This window comes from Felis catus, chromosome A2 (genome assembly GCF_018350175.1).
Source record: "Felis catus isolate Fca126 chromosome A2, F.catus_Fca126_mat1.0, whole genome shotgun sequence".
Classification (NCBI taxonomy): domain Eukaryota; kingdom Metazoa; phylum Chordata; class Mammalia; order Carnivora; family Felidae; genus Felis; species Felis catus.
The window spans coordinates 77062955-77080790 of record NC_058369.1 but is presented as its reverse complement, the minus strand read 5'-3'; the positions used below and the strand labels follow the sequence as shown (position 1 = coordinate 77080790).

Genomic DNA, 17836 nt, shown 5'->3' with positions numbered 1-17836 from the left:
CACTAACCAGGCAGGCAATCTCTGACAAGGGCCAAGGGTTGTGTCCTCTCTTCAGAGGAAGGGCTCGGGGCGTGGGTGGACCTATAGCTCAGCACTGCTCTAACAAATGGGATTCTCTGGCAGAGGACCAAAAACTTTCTCTTGGAAAGAAGAAGAAAGTGGTTAGCAGAAGTTGTGGCCTCACCTTTAAAGTGAACAAATCACGGAGATGAAGACTAGCATTTTAAAAACGAGATTGGGGGGCGTCTGGGTGGCTCAGTCGGTTAAGCGTCCAACTTCGGCTCAGGTCATGATCTTGCGGTCTGTGAGTTCGAGCCCTGCGTCGGGCTCTGTGCTGACAGCTCAGAGCCTGGAGCCTGTTCAGGATTCTGTGTCTCCCTCTCTCTCTGCCCCTCCCCTGTTCATGCTCTGTCTCTCTTTGTCTCAAAAATAAATAAACGTTAAAAAAAAAAAATTAAAAAAAAAAACCAAAAAACGAGATGGTCATCAGGGTGCCTGGGTGGCTCAGGCAGTTGAGGGTACGACTCCTGGTTTTGGCTCAGGTCATGATCTCACAGTTTGTGAGTTCAAGTCCCGAGCTGGGCTCTGTGCTGACAATGTAGCACCTGTTTGGGATTCTCTGTCTCCCTCGCTCTCTGCCCCTCCCCTGCCTGCTCTCTCTCTCTCAAAATAAATAAATAAACATTAAAAATAAAAAACGAGACTGTCATCAATTTTGATGAGCCATAAGAATTCCACCTTCCTCTGTAAATACATTCTCGGTTATGTGGTCAGTAGGTCTCCTCTGTTTTTCCCAAGTTTTCTCCTCATTTAAAAATGTGATCTCTAAGAGATAGGTAAATGACCTATAATGCACCCATTTTATAGATCTTGAGGCCTGGAGGAACACACTGGCAGGTCAATGTCAGAACAGGAAACCTCAGCCTCTTTATCAGTAGGTATAACTATCTTCTCCGGGGCCCTCCAGCAACCGAGCAAAGTCTGTCCCCAGTGGCCTAGCGTTCAAGGCTTTCACAGTCTGGTAAAACCGAATCTCCCCATGGGTCCCCATGGATGGTTTCCTGAGGGCACCCCCGCCCCCCACAGCCTCGCTGCTACATTCTTGTCCTTGAACCAGGACATGAACTCCTCTCTCTAAATATCTTTCATCGGGAATCACAGGCCCAGGCAAAGAACAGGGGCACTGGGTCACGTGGACCTGACTTCAGAGCCCAGATCTGCCCTCACCTGTGCTTTGTCTCTGGGCAAGTCACTTAACCTCTCTGCACCTAAGATTTCTCAGCTGTGAAGTGGAGGTTACATGTGTCCTCACAGATTCTCTGGTGTCAGGATAGAACCAAGAGCAGGCACAGAATGTCCCCACAAGCACTCCGCACACCGCAGATTCTCTGTGGATGGCCACCAGCGCGAACCTTCTCCCCGGCCCCTTGCTGAAGGGCTCCAGATCCTGCGGCTCTTGCCTCCTCTGACAGGTGGGAAGGTCCGTACCGCTTTCCTCCTGCCTCTTGCGTCAGGTTACTCTACGTGCGCCATTTCCTCAGGCGGCCTGCCAGCGCCTGGCGCTTCTCTGCTGCGTCCACTCCCCACCGGACGGCCATGCTCAGTACTGTGTTCATATCCAGCCTTCTTCCTAAAACTTAAATCTGCCTTGGGACACAGAAAGTGCGACATCCTGGGGTGCCCGGGGGCTCAGTCGGTTGAGCGTCCGACTCGGGCTCAGAGCGTCATCTCGCAGTTCATGAGTTCGAGCCCCACACTGGGCTCGCTGCCGTCAGCACAGAGCCTGCTTCAGATCCCGTCCCCCTCTCTGCGCCTCCCCACTTGCACTTTCTCAAAAATAATCCTTAAAAAAAAAAAAAAAAAGCAAAGAAAATGCTCTATCCTAAATTCAGGCAACGGGGTTATTTTCTTCTGTCTCGCACCCTGCCTCAAAGTAACACGGGGCTCCAGGATTTGCTCTAATGCCGAAAGGTTTGCTGATTCTTTACCCAGGAACTTCCATTTCACCACAAGGGACATCGAAACATTTTAGTCTCTTAAATGTGATTTCGCTTTAAATTCTCCGCCTCCTCGGCCCCACCTGTTTTTCGGTCTTGCTAACGTTAACTTCAGTTTGGGGATGAAAATTGGGCAATGGCGACTTTACCTGCAGAAAGGAGTTGGCTGGCTGGTCAAAGGGTTGGCAGGCTTTCTGTCTCAAGGCCCGGATAGTAAATATTTAGGCTTTGCAGGCCGTATGGTCTCTGTCACGACTACGCAACTCTGGCTCTGTAGCACGAAGGCGGCCGCAGACGGTACATAAACAATCGCGCCCAGGCAGGGGGCTGGGTTTGCTGACTGAGCCCTGGTTCGCCCGCCTGTGGGCTGGCCCACCCTCCAGGAGACACAGGCTGTGCTGAGGATCATGGAAGATGAGGCTTCCCTCTACTAACAAGAGTATTTGTGGTTCTCTAAAGAATCAAATGAAGTCTGATTTCCCAAGTCACACAGCAAATAAAGTACAAGGTGGGTAACTAAGTGAATCCCAGCCTAAGAGCACAAGTGTTCTAAAAACTCACGCCTGAGCAAAGGAATGCACTTAATTTTTCTATTAAAGACACCTTGAAATGAGAAGCAAGCATGGTGGGAACATGGCCACTACCCAGAACCTCTCACCTATGCCGCACATTTCCAATTTGCGCTGGTTTAAGAGACACTGGCCTTTTCCAACAGCCAGAAGCCCTCCCTTCGCGATCTATGAATCAACAGAATGATTCCACATGTGACCCTTTGACTCCTGAGGGGGCACAATGTGGCGCTCCAAGCTGAGGTTTTCTCCGGCACATTCACTGGTGGGTGGACGAGATTCTCTCCGTCCCCAGCACAGTGGTGGGCTTGTTCAGACTCGGACGACTGGCCAAGAGCCCCAACCCGCCTGGACAATAGGAACATTCAACAAGTTATAAGTTTGAGGCTCAACTCATTTGTCTTTTACACAACCACATTTTTTTCCATAAGGGGAAAACTTAGCTATGACCTGGGTCTTCCTATAAGCATGCTGTTTATAAAGTGGCACCAGAAAGTCAAAATGTGTGCCCTGCTCCAACCGAAAGATTTGAAATTGAAGACTCTTTGGCAGTTAATTACCTAATTTGAGAAAAGTGGTCACATTTTTTCCCCCCACGGTTCCATCTAATTTCAGCCGATACCTATTCCTGTCCCTACTCATTGTTGGACCCCGTCCCTTCTAGAACTTGTCCACCCCCTATTTCTATTTGTGAGGATAGTCTAGTCCATCCAAAGCCCAAACTCCAGGTGCTGCTAAATTTTTGCCCCTGTCTCATCCGATCACACTAGTCCTGCCGCACTGCCATCCTGGACACACGAGGCCCTGTGATGCGGTGACCAGCCCCCTCCCCGCCCCCAGCCACTGTTAAGTAACGTCTTTCTTTCTCTCTCTGGAAGCTTTGCAGATTAGGAGCTGTTTGGGTCCCAACACTTTCGAGATTGACCTCTCTGCTGGATAAAGCAAAGTAACTGGTGGCTGCAGATGTCATGGACTTCACTCTTTGCAAAATTTCTAAAACAGGATCTAACCTTTGACCTGAATAAGAGAACACTGTTCCTATAAGCCACGATTCCTCTGGCAGATGGAGAGCTAAAAGTTTGAAGATGAAAGGGTGAGGGGTAACGTTCTGCGCACCAAGTGAACAATTCCCTGATTGACTCTAGCTCCGGGTAACAGGCTTTTCGTGGGCACGAAGCTTAGACAGAGCCAAAGGTCAGCAAGCTTCGGCGGCCAACGCTATTTTGCCCACGACACACGCAGGGAGAATCAGGCTCTAAACCATGATAAAACCTGGAGAAAATCAAGCCCTGGGGGCATTACGAGATTGAGGGATCTGAGAGAAGAGTGATTATGGCCCTGGAGAAACCGTATTTTTTTTTTTTTTAATTTTTTTTTCAACGTTTTTTTTAATTTATTTTTGGGACAGAGAGAGACAGAGCATGAACGGGGGAGGGGCAGAGAGAGAGGGAGACACAGAATCGGAAACAGGCTCCAGGCTCTGAGCCATCAGCCCAGAGCCTGACGCGGGGCTCGAACTCACGGACCGCGAGATCGTGACCTGGCTGAAGTCGGACACTTAACCGACTGCGCCACCCAGGCGCCCCGAGAAACCGTATTTTAAACAGGATTTCACTGGAGGGAGACAACCTAGAGCAAGTAGCTCACTGAATGTCACGGACCTTCTAAAGGCAGTGAGAAAATCAGATCCCATGAGGAACCGACATCTGGACTGAAGAACGATGCGTGGAGAAGCCCTTGTCCATCCACACTGCAAGGATCATCTCTTCTGCGGAACAGACCTTAACCTATGATGTTGGTACAAACCCTTCTGACCAAGCCTCAGTTGAAAAACAAATCATCTGATATTTGTTCGGGTCGGTTCTCCCCCCTCGTTAAGGAACGGATGGGCAGACTCTGAAGGAACACTTAGTATCTCGGTTCTGACCTTGGATAGGAGATACTCAGGGAACCGCTAACTTGAACATCTGTATCATTTCTTGTGATAGTCGCATCCAAAAAACAAAAAGGTCACTTTTTATTTGGAGTCCGATAGGGACCTAGAATTTCAGATGTCTAACAAGGAAAATATATCCAAGACCAGTGAAGAAACTGCGGAGATAGTTTCCATACTTATAAGTGTGGAACATGGGGAAGAAAACCCAAGTAGGAAAGAAAAAAATAGGAAAACAGAATAGAAACAGCCCATTAAAATCCTTTCCACAAATGCTCTCCCTTTAAGATCTGAAAACATTTGAAAATATCTGGCAGGTCCAAACTGAAATTGCGACAGCATGAAAATTAAGCAACCCTTACGATTCACATGATTTCAACAAGTTTTTGTTCTCAAGAAAATGTCAAGTCTTCCCTCGTACTCAGTTTTATCATAAGCCTACATGAAAATCTGGCTTTTGTTCACACGTAACAGACCTAGAGTGCCTGTCACCTATTCTTTTGTTGTGCGTAAAGATGTGAGGACGTTGCCCTCTGCTTCCCACTGGTGGGGACATCACACGGGGGCACACGCACCGATGGCTTTCGCTGTCAGCAGAGTGCACTTGACGCATTGGAATTGGACGAATTTACCAGAGCAGGCAATTTAACTCCGTGTGTGCTGGTAAGGAAGCTGGCCATAGATACTGTTCAGAGGGGGGGAAAGTCAGTCTGCGGAAACACATGGTTAATATGAGCCCGTTTTGGTTAAAAGCATCTAAAAAAAGCCATTCTGTGTGTCTTCATAGCGTGTACACGGCTTTGTGCAGAGACAAAGGTTACCCCCTGGGGAATGCAGGCCTGCTTTTACTACCTACGCTCTCAATAGGGCTACGTTCGTTAGATTCTTATTTTTATTCTTATTTTTTGAAATAGTCATTTATTTTTTGGGAGAGGGCAAGTGGCAGAGAGGAGGCAGAGGGGGATCTGAAGCGGGGTCTGTGCTGACAGGCTGAAAGCAGCGAGCCTGACGCGGGGCTCGAACTCACGAACCCTGAGATCGTGACCCGAGCCGACGTCGGACGCTCAAGCGACTGAGCCACCCAGGCGCCCCAGTCATTTCTCAAACAACGAGCGCGAGTTTCTTTTGTAATGAAATACAGCAATAAATGCACTGGTATTCCGCTTTAGAGTTGACGAAAAGCTCGGGGAGACACCTGTCTGCTCCCTCCGCCCTGATCCAACGCCAACCGAGAATGCCCGCGGCCTCACCTCGGCACTCCACGTTAGGGTCTCCCCAGAAGAGCTCCTGGCACTCGCTGCAGGTGCGGCCTCCGAACCCAGGCATGCACTGGCACTGCCCCGTGAACTGCGGCCAGAAAACACACCTCGGTCACACGGGCTGCCGGGCGGGAGGCAGCGTGTGTTTTCTTCTTCGGCTGCCGGTTAGGGCAGGTGGGACTGGACTGTTAGCCTGCAAAGACCCCTACGTCCTGACCAGAGAAGCGAATCTCACTTCTATCCTGGGTGCCCGGGCCCCCATGCCAGCGTCTCCTCCCTGCTGTTCTGTACCACGGGCTGGAAAGGCCCAGAGCACGTTAGGCTTTATTTACAGGTTTCTTCACAAACCGCTAAACACCTAGGCCACCCTGAGAGAGTCACCTGCCGCGGGGAGCCCTTCATTCTCAGGGTGCGTCAGGAAACAGCAGCACCTTTTGCAGTGCCGGAAACGGCCGCTGGCTTCCTTTCAGGCTGGACAGCTAAGAAAAGGGTCTGATTCAGCAGCCTGGTATGGAGGAGATCTAGCACACCCTTGTCCGTGCTCATGGGGGTCCACACCACAGCGGGGGCCCTGGACTGAAAGGTCATCCCCGACGAGCCACCAAGGGAGAGCTGATATTCAGTCTGCGCTGTGTTTGCCAAGCCGTGTGCTCCGAGGTGAGGCTGCGAGCGTGAGGAGGGGGCGCCCTTCTCTAACTGGGGCCAAGCCACCCGACGGGCAGGACTCCTACAGGTGAGACCCCTTCCTTCTGCCATGACAGCCTCACCCCCGGCCACAGCGCCTCACCTCATTGCAAGATGGCCCAAAGGAATGAGCGGGATCACAGCTGCACGGGTCACACCCGGTCCCGCTGGCCAGCTGCCAGGTGTTGGGCGCACAGCGGTCACAGTTCTGCCCGACCACATTAGGGAGACACGAGCACTGACCGGTGGTTTTGTCACACTGGCAGTCAGAGCCGTTGCAGTGGTCCTGCACGGTGCCCAGGTAATTGCAGACACATTCTGGAAAGGAACAGCGGGATCGGATTTACTCACATGCATCAAGTTCCTACAATTCACAAAACACCCAGTGCGATGCAAAAGTTCGCTACCTTCTCATGGCTAAGATTTTCCCTCTCCAGATTTTGGCCTGGAGATGCAAACAAGTAAGGAAAGGAATGGAGGGATTAAAAACAAAAAAAACAAAACCAAAAAAAACCCCCAAACACTAAAACTGCTGTTCTTTCGCAGTTCTTATGACGTAGACCTTTCCGACATATCCCAGGTGAATGGGCACCATGACATATTTTGCCTAACAGCATTTCTGAAATACTCAGACTTAACAAGCTGCTGGCCAATCATTTGAAAATTGAGGATTTAACTGGAAATAACAAGAAGTCTGCTGTGGGACTTGAGATATCTAGTGATTTCAAATTCTTGGCAGGGAGCAACAGTAATGAACGTTGTCAGACAAAGCAGGTAGAAGCCCTCCAAGCTGGTGGGGGAATCCAGTCCCGGTGGCCCTCGACATTCCACGCATGGTGGCGTCTACACTATGGGGCCCCGGGCTGTGCAGCAGCAGCAGAGGAAGAAATGCTGGCTGATTCCTGGTAAGAGAGGAAGGAGATGTTCGGGAGACACTTCAGAGATGTCCCTTCCTTCCCGTTAAGCGGGAAGGCTCTCCCCATCAATGACACGAGGAAAGGTACGGACCCCAGTAGGTATTTAGGACCTAGGAGCCCCAGCCCATCGGCAAGTTCACGGGCAGAACATAAAATCAATACACTCTACTGGGTGGCACTTATCGTGGTGACACAGCTACACAGTTTTCTTTTCGGTTCCCTCCCTCAGGCACTGAGTTACATCTTGGGACTTCAGTCTTGCCAGAAAATGAGGATGTTAAAAAAAAAAAAAAGTCAGTCTCATCTTTCTTTTGTCAGAGGAAAAACTCTGAAAGGGTTTTCCCAAACGAAACAAACACCTCAAGATGTCATTATCCCCCGATGACGAAGAAGAAGGCAGAAGTCCTTCTAAGCGGGCAAGATGAATCCGTATCTTACTTCGACAGTCCTGGCGGAGCGCGTCCCCATAGTACCCGAGTCGGCAGAGCTGGCACTGGTCCCCTTCCGTGTGGTACAGGCACTTAAGGCACCTTCCGGTCTCCCTGTCACAGGCTTCCGGGTCTGTCGTGTCAATGTTGCCGTGACACTCGCAAGGCTGACAGGAGCCCCCCACGTCCGAGGGATTGCCAAAGAAGCCTGAGGCACAGTCGTCACATCTGGAGCCTGGTGACCAAGCACAACCCCTTCAGTTTGCTGACTGAAAAGTCCAGCCACCCCTCACCCCGCCGACATTCCTGCACCCCCCCAGGCAGTGCTGTGTTCCTCCCAGAGTCCGGGATGACCCCGTCTTTAGGAGGGACAAAATGCCAGGGGCAAGAAGAATTTTGTAGTCTGCAACATGGCGGCACCCTGGCTCAGAGGCCACAGCGGGGACATGGCCAGTTGCAAGAGGTGTAACAGGACATTTCAGCTTCTCATTCCATAAGGTGGAGCCGATTTGGAGCTAAATCGCCACCTAACAGCGTAAATCTTCACTGATCTTAACTCCTAATGCAAACATTACGTTGACGGAAAAAAATCACCGCTCCTGCGTGAGCAACCTGCAAAATGGGGTGCCTCATGATGACCAATTTCCCTAAGAAATCCTGAAATCCTGACACGTGTGCCAATATTTCTCCGCTAAGAATAAGCCCAACTAGTATCTGAAACTGTGGCATCAAGGGTGAAATGAAAGGGAGCTTATTTTCACAAGGAACTGTCCTCCTTGAGTGTTGACAGATCATGGTGAGTATAATAAACCACAAAGAACACATCTAGCTTTGACCAATTCCATTATCTGGGGGCCATCTGGGGATGGCAGTTGTCTTCCTTCCGCCCACTGTTTGGCTACTTCACCACTACCTTGAGACCCTTCTGCAGGAGCTGGATAAGGGAGAGGAGAAGTAAAATGTAAGATAATCTTCCTACTGCGTAGTAAGGGAAAACTATTCCTACGGATTCACTCATGGATTTAAGTGAACTTGCTATCCTGTTTTGTATTATAACATCATCACGGAGACTCGAGAATTCTCTTCTCCACATGCCCAACAGGAAAAGAGCATCTTTTGTGTTTCACCTTCCCTTCAGGTGTAACTAAGTATCGTAAAAATGAAACTCAATGGGCTCCCTCTTCATCTTTTTTCTTTACCAACAACCACACTCATAAATATGACACATCCTTTCCTCCAAAAGTCTGTACCTTACTTACCAACGTATCCGGGATTACAGACACAGGCAAGCTGTAAAGTAACAGGATCTTGATAGCAGCTATTGGCGAACTGGCGTCCACTGTCGGGACCATCTGGGCAAGGACAAGGGCGGCAGTGATCTCCTGACCCAATGATGGGATCGCCATAGTAACCGGCCAAGCACCTGCATCAGTCGCAGAGGAGAGAGGGCCATGAATCACAGTTGTAAGAAACCTGTTACAAGAAGGAGTCTTAGAAACTGTGTTCTCTGCTTGGGGAACGTTCACTCCCCATTCCTCATGTTTTGACTTGGAGAACTTTCCATTAGGGCGCTGGTTCTCCAACGGTAACACCAATCAGAATCCCTTGGAGGGCTTGCTAAAACGGTTTGCTAGCTCATCCCTTCATTTCTAACTCAGTAAGTTCCACGTGATGCTGATGCTGCTGGTCTGGGGATAACACCTGCAGGGTCACTGCAGTAGGACCCTAACTCACTTCCCCCTCCCCCCCCCGCCCCCAGAAGAAGAGATACATCTCCTCACGTGACCCTATTGTCCTACCAGCTGCCTGCCTTCCAGAGCTTTCTGCCTTGCATTAAAGGGTCTGGAGAAGGGGGTGGGTGCAGGGTGGGAAGACAGCATGTGATCGTCTGTCGATGCCCCAGAGGTGTGATGAATCAGTTAGCAAGCCCATGGTGGAATGTTCTGCAATCCAGCCTTTACCAGTAACAAAGCTGATAAGGATGCGCTCCAGCAGCAGGACTCTTGCGTCTTCCAGGTGGCTTTTTTTTTTTTTTTTTAGTTTTTAAAAAAAAAAAATTTTTAACATTTATTCATTTTTGAGAGACAGAGAGCACAAGTGGGGGAGTGGGAGAGGGACAGGGAGACACAGAATCCGAAGCAGGCTCCAGGCTTTGAGCTGTCAGCACAGAGCCCGATGCGGGCCTCGAGCTCACAAACTGCAAGATCACCTGAGCTGAAGTCGGACGCTTAACTGAGTGAGCCACCCAGGCACCCGTCAGGTGGTTTCAAACAAGAGACGCACAAGGGATGTCATTTATCAACTCCTCTCCTTACAGATCAGGAATCCACGGAGCTTAAATGACTTGCAAGGCCTACACAGCCAGTTACTGATAAGCCAGGATCTGAATTCAGCCTCCTGACTTGTCTGAAGCAAGAATTCTTCTATGTGATGCTGCTTCTCTACGTGAGTGATTAATCGGGTTACTTTTTCACTTCCTGTAACGTAAAAGGTTGAAGGGACTTTGGAGATCATCTAACCCAACCTGGTTACGGTACTCATTGATGGCGGGACACTCAGAGAGGTGAGCCAACTCCCCCAGGGTCATGGAGCAGGTTAGAAGCAGAGCTGAGCCTGGAACTCAGGTCTAAACATTGCCAATTCATTTTGTTTTCCATGGCTTGTTTTTGTTTTGCTCTTTTCCTTTTGAGACAGAAGTTTTGTGTTTTTGTTTTTGTTTTTTAAATGGGGCAGAGGGAGGGAGATGAGGAAATACAAGGGAAAGCTGTTTAGTGGAAATTAACCTTCTATTTAATTAGACACAGACACAATACAAGAACATGTTCCCGGATTATGTACTGGGAAAGTCAGCAGAGGTGAAGCAATTTTGCACAACGGGTTCTGAAAAAGTTTTCTATGAGGCTTTTCTAGGTGAAATACATCCAACTACCTCATGATAGAAACTGAGTGTTCATTTCCTGCCTCTCCCACCACTTCCCCCCTTGGGAGTGAGCTGAACCAAGGTCTACTTCTTAAATTCACAGGATTGAAACTCTGATCTTCTTGGAATGAAGAAAAGAGAAAAGAGAAAAGCAAAGAAAAAAGAAAGATGAGAAGTTGGTTTACAGAATCCCAGATATTTTAATAAAGCTTTGTCATCCAAACGCAGGGCTAAAAATTTTCCCCCTCCCACACCCTTTCTCATTTTCCTAAAAGAAACAAAACACTTTACAAATAAAACCCAAAACAGTCCCAAATATCAAGTAGGCTCTTCTCACAGATGCTTGTCCCACTACATTGCCCAGCATGATGGATTTAACACCCGCAGGGCGGGTAACCGCCTGTGTTCCCCACCCCACTCTCTTGTCCTTTTTAAAGTTTTTTTTTTTTTTAATTTTTAAAAATGTTTTTTTTTTTTTTTATTTTTGAGACAGAGAGAGACAGAGCATGAGCAGGGGAGGAGCAGAGAGAGAGGGAGACACAGAATGTGAAGCAGGCTCCAGGCTCTGAGCTGTCAGCACAGAGCCTGACGCGGGGCTCGAACTCACGGACTGTGAGATCATGACCTGAGCCGAAGTCGGACGCTTAACCAACTGAGCCACCCAGGCTCCCCTTTAAAGTTTATTTTTGAGTGAGAAAGAGAGAAAGAGAGAGAGAGAGAGAGCGCGCGCGCGCGCAGGAGAGGGCAGAGAGAAGGGGAGAGAGAATCCTAAGCAGGCTCCGCACTGTCAGCATAGAGCCTAAGGAGGGGCTTGATCCCACAAACCCCAAGATCATTACCTGAGCTGAAATCAAGTCAGACACTTAGCTGACTTATCCACCCAGGCCCCCCCTTGTCCTTTTGAATCTAAGTTTCTCATCTGTCGGTCTTTCTCAAACTTATTCTCCATCTTCCAAAGAACAAGAATGAAAAACTTAATGCAAAAAACCGACACCATCAATATATTAATTTCTTCCTTTCAAGACTTGTATAACTGTCTCCTTGTTATCTTCTTACAAGGCACTTTTGTACTTGGAAGGAGTAACTTTTATTTGAAGGAGTAGTTTACTGGAACCTCCAAATTCTTGACTACCAACCACTCTAGCACAGAGCCGGGAACCGTGTATTTGTGTCCAGGCACGTCTTTCCGCCATGAGTGAATCACGTATTCACTTTCCATGGACAATTTCTCTCTCCGATGAACAATTTTCCCACTGACTGAAGCATTTGTTGCTATTTTAAAAACAAAAGTCCCAGATAGTGTGGATGGACGTTAAAAGACAGAAAATCTATTAGGGTAAAAGGTGAAGACTATTTACTCCAGAAAAATCAGGTTCTCATAGCACATCTGCCTTTATTTAGTGATGAACAGTGTAAACCAGCATGTGATTTTCCCACATGGATTATTTCTCATCTACCGAGCTTGGCTGTACTGTTAGTAGGGGTACGTTCTAGGTAGGTCCTCTTTTACTATACCCAGTGGGGTATGCTTTAGAGTCACAAAAATTACTCAATTCATTTGCTACCTGGAGAACAGGTATACCGATGCACATTTTCTACGGTCTCCCAGAACCTGTAGCCGCATAATGTGTTTCAAACCAAAAAGCCGTCTAAAATTTGATTAATCCTATTCGGATTTGGTTTCTACCTTGACCCAATTTAGGCATCAACATTTCAGAATTCGGGTCCTGGGCAGGAATCCGCTGAGACAGGATTTCCGTCCAGGTCTGTGCTGACCTCTAGGACAGCACCCCAGGAGGGCAGCTCACGTTGGTTTTGTTCTCTGCTGCCTCTGCAGTGCCAGTACAATGCCCAGCGCATAGAAGGAATCAACTACGGGCTAGCTAAAGGACGGAGTTCCTAGGAAATACTGAGGTGGTCAGAAATGAACCCTTCTGGAGTCTGCTGGAGCTTTTGCCTGATGTTGGTCTAAGATGCTGTTTGCTCAGCCAAAAATGATCTCATTCTCTTCGCTTTCAAGAGGCCGGGAACCCTACGCCCCAGCAATTGCACTACTAGGTATTTATCCAAAGGGTGCAAAAATGCTGATTTGAAGGGGCACATGCACCCCAATGTTTATAGCAGCGTATGGACAATAGCCAAAGTATGGAAACGGTGCAAATGTCCATCAACTGACGAATGGATAAAGATGTGGTACTTATATACAACGGAATACTAGTTGGCCATCAAAAAGAATGAAATCTTGCCATTCGTAATAATGTGGATGGATCTACAGTGTCGAAATAAGTTAGTCAGAGAAAAATAAACATATGCTTTCACTCATATGTGGAATTTAAGAAACACAACAGGTGAACGTATGGGAAGTGAAGCAAAACTAAGATAAAAACAGAGGGAGACAAACCATACGAGACTCTTGAATACAGAGAACAAAATGGAGGCTGCTGGAGGGGAGGTCGGTAGGGGTATGGGCTAAATAGGTGATGTACATTGAGGAAGGCACTTGTTGGGATGAGCACAGGGTGTTATATGTCAGTGATGACCCACTAAATTTCATTCCTGAAGTCATTATTATACTACGTTAACTAACTTGGTTAAAAAAAAACTGGATTTGGGGTGCCTGGGTTCCAGCCCTGTGTCGGGCTCTGTGCTCACAGCTCAGAGCCTGGAGCCTGTTTTGGAATCTGTGTCTCCCTCTCTCTCTACCCCTCCACCACTTGCTCTCTCTCTCAAAAATGAACCTTAAAAAAGTTTTTTTAATAAAAATAAAAAAAGGGGATCTTGTGAAGTTTTGGATTACTAAAAATCCGCTGAGTTGATCACTCCAAAAATGCTCATGCAGCAATAATCTTATATGTACATCCAGCAGTGGTTATAATTTCTGATGATGACACAATAAAAACTTGATGTGATTTGCATCGTAAGATAATGTGAAATGTTAGACCTTCACGTTTACTCTTTTCTGGTTATATGTGTTCTAGACATCTATACTCCTCTAGAGATATTAAAAATTTAAATTAAAAAAAAAAGGGGGCACCTGGGTGGCTCAGTCGGTTAAGCGTCTGACTTCAGCTCAGGTCACGATCTCGCGGTCCGTGAGTTCGAGCCCCGCGTCGGGCTCTGGGCTGACGGCTCAGAGCCTGGAGCCTGTTTCGGATTCTGTGTCTCCCTCTCTCTCTGACCCTCCCCCGTTCATGCTGTGTCTCTCCCTGTCTCAAAAATAAACATTAAAAAAAAAAAACCTAAAAAAAGAGGCAGTGAGCACGTACCTTTCACAGTTGTGCCCCGTGGTGTAGTCCTGGCAGCCCAAGCACGCCCCGGTGGCAGAGTCACAGTCGTCGGCGTGGCCGTTACACTGGCAGGGCTGGCAGCTGGGGAAGCCCCAGTAGCCGGGCAAGCACCGGTCACACTGCCGAGCATACACCCCCTGGAAGCAGTGGCACTGGCCAGTGATGGGGTCACAGAAAGCGTTGACGGACCCTTGCAGGTGGCACTCACAAGCTGAAGGGACAGGCGAGGGTGGAACCGCCTTGAGAAACTCCCTAAATGCAAACACACCCCCAAACAGAAGCACCCCCATGCCCGGTTCAGAACGCTCGTGACTCAGGCGATGGGTTTTGCGGAGGGAAGCCCTGCCTTCCAAAGCCACAAAGCCCAGCTCGGTATTTCCCAGGTCATCTCAACGGATACGTGACAATTCTGATTAACGTACGTTTGCAGCCACTGGGGCCAAAGCCGAAGGTGCCCGGGGCACATCTGTCGCAGGTTCTTCCAACCACGTTGGGCCGGCACTGGCACTGGCCTCCATTGGGATCGCAGACGGAACTTAAGGAGCCCTGGGGGTCACATTCACAAGCTGCAGGGGAGAGAGAGGTCAGAACCTGAGACACGGAGCAGCCGACCCCAGGAGAGAGAGAGGAGCGTGGCATGGGGCGCCTGGGTGGCTCAGTCGGTTGAGCGTCCGACTTCGGCTCAGGTCATGATCTCATGTTATGTGAGTTTGAGCCCGACGTCGGGCTCTGTGCTGAAGGCTCAGAGCCTGGCGCCTGCTTTGGGTTCTGTGTCTCCCTCTCTCTCTGCCCCCCCCCCCCACTCTCTCTCTCTCTCAAAAATGAATAAACATTTTAAAACATTATATATATTAAAAAAAAGCAATGCATGTAGCTAGTCACACTGGCTGTGAACCAGACCACCCCTTTCCTTGGGCTTGCCCTGATCCTTCCCCTTCACCACCTTGGCTTATTCAGAATTCCCATTTCAAACAATGTCATCCCTATGATGAGCAGGCGGGAACCAACAGGAGACAGAGTTGGCAGATAAAAGCAGTTTTTCTCGGAAGGAGGTCATTAAGGTTTTTCTCCCCTTGCCTTCAAAGGTCAAATAAGCACAGGACCGTAGACAAAAGCCAGTGACCTTTGGGAGCAGTATGACCTTTCAGGGAGAAAAGCAAACTTCAGTAGTATGATGCTCCCTGATTCCATCCCAAGTCCCCACCTGCCTACGGAAATGCAGTATCCTCATGGCTTTGCCCCTCGTCACCGTGTGTATTTCCTGAATATCGATTGCATCTATCACTAAAATAGTGGTGCTCTATCACTGAAATATTCCTTTGGTTTTTTTTTTCTTTAAAGTTTGTTTATTTATTTTGAGAGAGAGAGAGAGAGACACGGGAGGGGCAGAGAGAGCGGGAGAAAGAAAGAATCCCAAGCAGGCTCCACACCGTCAGCACAGAACCCGACGTGGGGCGTGAACTCACCAACCGGGAGACCCTGACCTGTGCCGAAACCAAGGGTCGGATGCTCAACCGACTGAGCCACCCAGGTGCCCCATCACTAAAATATTCTTAGAAAGAAAGAAAGAAAGGAAGGAAGGAAGGAAGGAAGGAAGGAAGGAAGGAAGGAAGGAAGGAAGGAAGGAAGGAAAAGAAAGAAAGAAAGAAAGAAAGAAAGAAAGAAAGAAAGGAAGGAAGGAAGGAAGGAAGGAAGGAAGAAGGAAGGAAGGAAGGAAGGAAAGAAAGAAAGAAAGAAAGAAAGAAAGAAAGAAAGAAAGAAAGAAAGAAAGAAAGAAAGAAAGAAAGAAAGGAAGGAAGAAAGAAAGAAAGAAAGAAAAAGAGAAAAGACAAATCACAGTTGAGACACTATTTCCTTTGTGCTTGCCACCTGCCTGCCACAGAACTGGAGGGCATGCCTTCCAACACACCTCGCGGTGCCAAGTACTCCTACCTGTCAAGAAAGAGGGGTCGGGGGTACCTACCCAGGCCTGTCTGGTGTAACAGGGCAGAAATGCTGAAGATTATGTTTCTGCACACGTCGGTCATTGGTGTTTTCACAACGCTTCTGCTGTTCTCCAGACATCTGTATCTCTGAAAGGTTTCCCAGGCGCTGTTGGTGACCAACCCGTCCCCTGATCCTCCCACGGTGAAGATATCCAGGGATTTACAAAACGGCATGAGAACAAGCTGTGGAGAAAGAGGAACAGCAGAGCGTTCTTACGGTGGTGTCTGTGTCGTCAACTGAAACAAGCCAACACGTGAAGGCCCCACATGCTTTTTTGACTCCGGCAACGAAAACACTCGGACTCATTCAATACAGTAAATACCTCTTCGCTCATAAATAGTCCTGCCAGAAAAAAATTTAGAGATACCTTACAGAGCCTGATGGCTTTTGCAATGTCATTTTTTTTTTTTTTAAATTTTTTTTTTCAACATTTATTTATTTTTTGGGACAGAGAGAGACAGAGCATGAACGGGGGAGGGGCAGAGAGAGAGGGAGACACAGAATCGGAAACAGGCTCCAGGCTCCGAGCCATCAGCCCAGAGCCCGATGCGGGGCTCGAACTCACGGACCGCGAGATCGTGACCTGGCTGAAGTCGGACGCTTAACCGACTGCGCCACCCAGGCGCCCCATGCACTGTCATTTTTAAGATACTTTTTATTTTCATCAACAATCAGCTTGGGTAAATCCTTTCCAGACGGGAGAGTTTTTATTGAAATCAACAGGCAGGGGCGCCTGGGTGGCTCAGTTGGTTGAGCATCAGACTCTTGATTTCAGCTCAGGTCATGATCCCAGGATCGTGGGATCAAGACGGGAGCTGGACTCTGTGCTGGGCGTGGAGCCTAGTTAAGATTCATTCACTCACTCTCTCTCTCTTTCTCTCCCCGCACCCCCAATCCTCCTCCCCTGCTCGTGTGTGATCTTTCTCTCTCTCAAAAAAACAAACATAATATAACATAAAATAAAATAAATAAGCAAAGTGGCATTGGAGGCAAGAAAGAAAGACTGTACCTAAGCTCTCCATGTTACCCCTCCATCAAATCCTCTGGGGGAGCAGATGAACCCTCTCTGCCCAGCCTTTCCCCCATGACCTTCACGTCAGAAATGACCTTCCACTTACGGAGTCGATAAGCGTGTAGGGACTCTCCAGGTCGCTGTCGGAGGAAGTGTACTGAGGCAGCTCTAACCTCACCGTGTAATTCACACCCTTCTCAAAGCACACGGGACGTGGAAGGACGACATACCTGCCCCAAAACGAGAGGGAAAAATAACAACAGAAAGTCAGCTTTTAAGCGTCCAATCCATCAGTCCATCAGTCGAAGATCTACATAGATCCTTGCCAAGGAAGAAAGGCAATTGCCCATGTTTGGCTGTGGCTCGGAAATGCTAACTGGACAACGCACAAGGCAAGATACCAGGGACAAAAAAAACAATTTGCATATTCATTCTCCTGAGCTGCAAACCAGTGTCACACTGACCTTGAGCCAGGCGATAAGGACACCACCTGGTTGTCATCATCGGGAATGGTATTACCGCATCGGCTGCTGGTTGGGATCTTTCCAGGTCGCTGCACCATGATGACAGCTTTTTCCCAGCGGTCGGGGAGCTAGAAGAAGCAGCAAGCCATCAAAGGAGCATCCACACTGGCCGCTGCTGCCTGTCTGTTTACAAAGACCTCTCCCAATCGGTCATTTGCCAAGTTTAAATGAAAAACACTTGCTTGCATTTCCTTTCCCTCTTTACCATTTCCTCTGCTCTTGTCTCAGCTCCAGCCCTAATCTCGTCTCACCAGGACGAGACACAGCCTCCCGACTCTCCCCGCCTTTCCCAGTCCTCTTTCCAGCTGTGTCTGGAAACA

At 48.6% G+C, this 17836-nt stretch overlaps 1 protein-coding gene across 1 annotated transcript in view; it reads right to left on the bottom strand.

The window, feature by feature from the left end:
* LAMB1 (laminin subunit beta 1) overlaps window positions 1–17836 on the bottom strand; it is a 75316-nt gene that overhangs the window by 20781 nt on the left and 36699 nt on the right. Inside the window, exons 15-23 of the mRNA XM_006929110.3 lie at window positions 17457–17584; window positions 17099–17222; window positions 15958–16162; window positions 14417–14560; window positions 13974–14205; window positions 9047–9210; window positions 7798–8022; window positions 6546–6760; window positions 5750–5846 (exon numbers count right to left, since the gene is read on the bottom strand). Of these exons, the coding sequence (XP_006929172.3) occupies window positions 5750–5846; window positions 6546–6760; window positions 7798–8022; window positions 9047–9210; window positions 13974–14205; window positions 14417–14560; window positions 15958–16162; window positions 17099–17222; window positions 17457–17584 (1534 nt within the window). The remainder of the gene's footprint in view (window positions 1–5749; window positions 5847–6545; window positions 6761–7797; window positions 8023–9046; window positions 9211–13973; window positions 14206–14416; window positions 14561–15957; window positions 16163–17098; window positions 17223–17456; window positions 17585–17836) is intronic.